At 41.9% G+C, this 5,498-nt stretch overlaps 1 protein-coding gene across 1 annotated transcript; it reads left to right on the top strand.

Moving 5' to 3' along the window:
* The first annotated feature begins 3,138 nt into the window (after positions 1-3,138).
* On the top strand, positions 3,139-4,338 carry LOC129252959 (uncharacterized). Its single transcript, XM_054891162.1, has one exon. It carries the CDS (start codon positions 3,139-3,141, stop codon positions 4,336-4,338), a length of 1,200 nt encoding a protein of 399 aa, XP_054747137.1.
* The last annotated feature ends 1,160 nt before the right edge of the window (positions 4,339-5,498 follow it).

The following is a 5,498-nucleotide window of genomic DNA, read 5'->3' as shown; positions in this document are numbered from 1 at the left end:
CTACACATAGGTGCATGTATGCATGCAAACGTCTACCTACACATCAATAGAGGGCAATAAATCACTACCACAGGCATTGACCAAGCACTACACCCCAGAGCATTGTGTCGGAAATGCGTTTCACAGCAGAAGCAATGTTGCTGTTGCAGTAGCTGCAGTAGCTGCAGTATTTATCTCTAGCCGGGTACACGTTTGTATTTGGCATTTGCTTACATGTATATGAATGCACATACACATGTACATATAAATCCACGAGTGCAGCGGTCTTACCCGTTTATTTTTATTCATTTTTTATTGCTTTTTATTTTATACTGGAAAATTCGGTGCTGCCACTATTTATTTTTTTACCAATACCCGAATGGCGCAATTGAAAAATAACAATCACATTTATTGAGCCACACAGAGAGCCAAAGCCGCGAAGGGGCTATCGCAAACACAAATCGCAATTCTGATGAAACAAAATAAAGAATAAAAAAAAGGCCAAAAGGCGAGCAATGGCAAACATGCAGCAAACAGAGCAATAAAAGTTCCATTCATACAAAATACGAGTATGTAGCTGGGCAGCTTTTGTGGAATTACATTTAAACTTGCGCGCATAGAGAAAAATCTACACTACACTTGTATGTGTTGATGCATATCCATACGAGTATATTTGTGTATGGTTGTATGTGTGTGCTCCATCTGGCATGCCAATTGAAAAGTTGCCATGGGTATATTCGGCATAAAACATTAAGAGAAAAAAAGCCACCAAAATACAATTGCAAATAAAAATCGAAAAAAGGGAATAACTGAAATTGTAAAAGATATTCGTGCCGTTGGAAAAAAATCGCAAGCCCTTTTTGGCGTACAGGAACAAACTTCAACGCAATAACACAATATCAATTTTGTGTTGCAAAAATAAAATAAATTTTAGAAATTTGCTAAAGCAACCAAAACCAGAAGCATTCGCACAAAATATATAACTTTTTTGCCAATAAAGTGCAATACTGCGCTTTTTATTAAAAATTTTGTAATCTTCTTTAATATGTAACTGTGCATAGGCTGGAAAAAAGGAATTTATTATTTGCTTGCCTATACTGGCATTAAATGTGCGTATACAGAGACTTATTTTTTAGAAATTTGTTTGCAATTAAATTTAGTTTCACGTACTAAAATAGTCTGCGATCACTAAGCAAAGAAAAATTCTTCGCACAGTAGCGAATGCTTTCTTGAATTTAAGAAATTATTATTATTATATTGAATTAAAGCAAATTTTAAATAAATCTTGAATTACTTAATAGTTTTAATTGGTTGTGAGGGCGAATACTTAGTTGCAATTGAAGTAAATGGGGTAAATCTGGCGCAGTCTCCTTAGCCGCAAAACTGTCTTCAAAGTGACATATTTTTAGTGAGGTTTTTCTTATTGTTGTAATAAGATAAACATTCTCCACAAATACTTGGTTATGCTGCTGTAGAGTGACAGTCTTTGGATGGATATTTTAAGTGTACTACTGTGGGTAAAAAGTAAGGTGAATTTGGTTGTAAAATAAAAATCTTTATTTATTCTTGTAAATCAATTTCATTCCCTTCAAAATAATTCCCTCTCGATGAAATACACTAATGCCAACGATTTTTCCAATCCCCGAAACATGCCAAATAGTCCATTTCCGGTATGGCCATCAGTACCTTCTTCGATTCAGCTTTTATCTCCTCAATCGACTCGAAACGCGTTCCCCGGAGTGGTGTCTTGAGTTTTGGGAATAGCCAGAAGTCACACGGAGCCAAATCAGGCAAATACGGTGGTTGCGGAACGATATGCGTGGAATTTTTGGCGAAATGGTCACGAAGAACGAGTGAAGTGTGAGACGGTGCATTATCGTGATGCAAAAACCAAGAGTTGTTGGCCCATAATTCTGGTGTTTTTAGACGAATTGCTTCATGTGAACGACGCATAACGCTCAAATAATATTCCTTATTAACAGTTTGGCCAGGTGGAAGGAATTCATAATGCACCACACCACGAAAATCGAAAAAAACTGTCATTATGACCTTTATTTTTGAACGACTTTGACGTGCTCTTTTCGGTCTGGCCTCGCCTTTAGCATGATATTCGCTTGATTGGTCGGTTGTTTCAGGGTCACAAGCATAAACCCAAGTCCCATCTCCCGTAATGATGCATTTGAGCTTGTCCTGATAGTCTGAAAGCAGTTTTTTTCCAAGAAATTGAGAGTTTTCGGTACCAAACGAGATTTGACTTTTCGTAGGCCCAAATGGTCTTTCAAAATGATTTTCACAGATCCTTCTGATATTCCGATCATATCAGTAAGGTCTTTAACTGTCAACTGACGATTTTTGAGCACTAATTCCTTCACTTTATTGACGTGTTGGTCATCTGTTGACGTCGGTGGTCGTCCGGAGCGCTCCAAGTCATCAACACGTTCTCGACCCTCTTTGAAGTCTTTGTACCACTTATAAACATTTTTCTGCGACATGGTCGAATCACCAAATGCCTTCTGCAACATGCTAAACGTTTCCGCAGCCGAAATTTCATTCCGCAAACAAAATTTGATGGCACTTTTCTGCTCAATCAAATCAGACATTGTACAAATCGAAATATGCACTCTTGGTCGTTTGGTAAACACAAGCGTAAATATATTACTGATAATGACATTCACATGAAAGTTGGCCCAGATGTTACTAACAGTGCTGCCAACTCATGAAAAAAATAACTACAGCGAAATTTAAATCCCGCGAAATTTAAATCCCGCGAAATTTTTTGCCCACAGTAGTATTGTATTGTATTGTTTGCTGTTGGAGACTAAAGCGTGACAGAAAAGCTGCTGGCTTTGCGTGCTGTACTTAACTTTGAAAACTTGTATGGCCAAATGAGCGCATTGAACGCTTGTACAACAATCAGATCAAGGCGCATTCATTAAAGATGATGGCACTAGACCAACAACAATTTTTGTACGTTTGATTGTCAAAGCAAAATTTTGGGAAACTATAAAACAAATAATAGTCAGTTAGTTAGGTTTGGCAGGTTCCCTCTCGAATACCTGGGGGGGCGCTGCCGCGGAGGACCCCATTACTTCCCCTAAATACTCGTTGGTTGTGGAGCTTGACGTAGTCAGGCGAAGCAACCGTAAGAAATAGATGAAAATGAACACACAACAAAATGAAAAAAACAAAAAATATGTGCCGCGCTGCGACACAATACCATCCTCCGAAGAGGATACCCTGCTGGCCTCTAGCCAAGATACGGCTGAGTCAGCAAAGAGTAAGGGAAGTACCAGCCATAGCACACCCTTACCAATCAAGCAACAACAACAACAAACAATTCTACCACAAGCATCGAAAAAGGCGGCAGACGGCACTCAGAGAGAGAGTCAGGTCGCCAAAAAGCACAAATCCGAGGGTGCTCTCATGAAATCTCGCTACACGAAGGCGAGGTTCATTCTAAGCAAGATTGCCAAAAATGAACTCGCTGGAGCGACTGACGAGCGCGACGCGGCTGACAAATTAAAATACCAGCAGGTGGTTAAGGAGTATGAAGACTTCTTATCCAAAAAACCTAAAGAAGACGACAGGAAAAAAGGCGATGCGTTGAAGAGAAACAGGTCACAGGACGTGATCGATCAGGCACCGAAGAGACCTAAGGTGTCCAGCAGCATCGAAGAAGCAAAACAACGACCGTTCAGTGAGGTGGTTAAGGATAACCTCCTCTATGCACTAATCGATGAAACCACAAACAGTGGCAAAGTGGTCCTGCAGAAGTGGGGGCAAGTGGAGGCCAAACTGTCCAAGCTCGTGCTAGACAAGCATGTGGTTGGAGCACAGGGCGGAACTCTCCCCTCCTTCGATTCTGCAGGAGTACTTCGCGGCTGCAGGGTCATCAAGTGCGACGACGACTGGTCAAGGGTTGTCTTAGAAAGGTGTGTTGCTGAGATCAGCAGCACACTGGAAGGCTTAAAACTTAAGCTAATTCCGGCCAAAGACATCCCTTGCCCTCCTCGCGCTCGCATTTGGCTACCAGTGATGGACTTGAGCGGTGCAGAAGTGCTGAAATACCTCAAGTCACACAACCCTGCGGTGCCGATGGACGACTGGGCAATCGTGAAGGCAGAAAAACCGCAAAAGAGCAGCATGTCGTTCGTTCTGCAGATCAACGACGAGTGTCTACCAATACTGAAACAACAAGACAACAAAATGCGGTTTGGTCTAAGAAAGGCCAAACTGAAGATTTTCAAAGCAGACAGCAATGAAAATGAGGAAGATCCAGACGAGGTCGACAACAACATACAGCTAGAAAGGCTAGAAAAGCTGGACCTAGCTGAAGACGACAATAAATCCGATGCCTAGAGGCATACAGGTGAATCTGCAGCACTCGAAATGTGCTACAGAGAACTTGGATGTCTTCCTCAGGGAAGGGGACATCGACATCGGTTTCATACAGGAGCCCTGGGTCAGAGACAACGAAATTAAGGGGTTCCAAAACAACAAGAGCATCAACATTTTCTACAACAAAGCAGACGGTAAGCCACGGTCATGCATAATCACCAAAAAACACCTAAAAGCTTTTCTGTGTTCTGATTTCAGTACTCCTGATTTTACGGTGGTGAAAGTGGAGCTGCAGAAATCGGCGATATACCTGGCATCGGTGTACATGCCACACGAGAAACCGGCGCCGCCAGACGAAGTGGCTCGTTTCCTGACAACACTAAGCAGCACTGACAAACTACTGATGGGCTGCGACGCAAACGCTAGAAATGAGCTCTGGGGCAGTTCAGAGACGAATGAAAGAGGTGAGTCACTTTTTGAATTCCTATTAAACACCAACCTAGACATATGTAATGTAGGGACCACCCCAACCTTCACTTTTCCGAGCTCGGCAAACTTTCCTGGCTGGGAAGAGGTCTTAGACGTTACCCTATGCACAAACAATAACTCCCAAATAGTCACAAATTGGAGGGTATCCGACAAGAGATCCTTCTCGGACCACAGCTGGATTCTCTTCGATATTAATCTCAAGCTTGAGAAACCTCTCCCATATAGAAATCCTAGAAGAACAAACTGGCACACATTCCGTAGAGTGGCCCAGTCTAAACTTCAACACTTAAACAGAACCATAACGTCAAAGGAAGACCTAGATGAGAAAGTAAGAGCTTTCGAAACTTCCTTGACGAAAGGACTTGAAGCTTCATGCCCTGCCACATATGGTAAAACAACTTATCCTACCTGGTGGAATGAAGATCTAAGTCAACTCAGGAAAATGACAAGAGAAATCTTCAACATCTGCTACAAACACAAATATTTCAAACCCTACAAAGACTGCCTTAGGGAGTACAAGAAAGCAATCAAAGAGGCTCGGACAGAGGCTTGGAGAGATTTTTGTAGTTCCATAGAATCAACCAAAGATACGGCCAGACTAGGCAAGCTTTTATCCAAGGAACACTCCTGCCCTTCCTTCTTGGAGAAAGACACCGGAGAGTGGACAAAATCATCGGCCGACACACTAGAAC

Source organism: Anastrepha obliqua, chromosome 1 (assembly GCF_027943255.1).
Source record: "Anastrepha obliqua isolate idAnaObli1 chromosome 1, idAnaObli1_1.0, whole genome shotgun sequence".
NCBI classification, from domain to species: Eukaryota; Metazoa; Arthropoda; class Insecta; order Diptera; family Tephritidae; genus Anastrepha; species Anastrepha obliqua.
Note: the sequence above shows the minus strand (reverse complement) of the source record. Positions and strands in the feature narration are given on the sequence as shown.

Bases quoted from the DNA above. Each gene is read 5' to 3' on its own strand.
- LOC129252959 (XM_054891162.1), top strand. From the start codon at position 3,139: ATGAACACACAACAAAATGAAAAAAACAAAAAATATGTGCCGCGCTGC.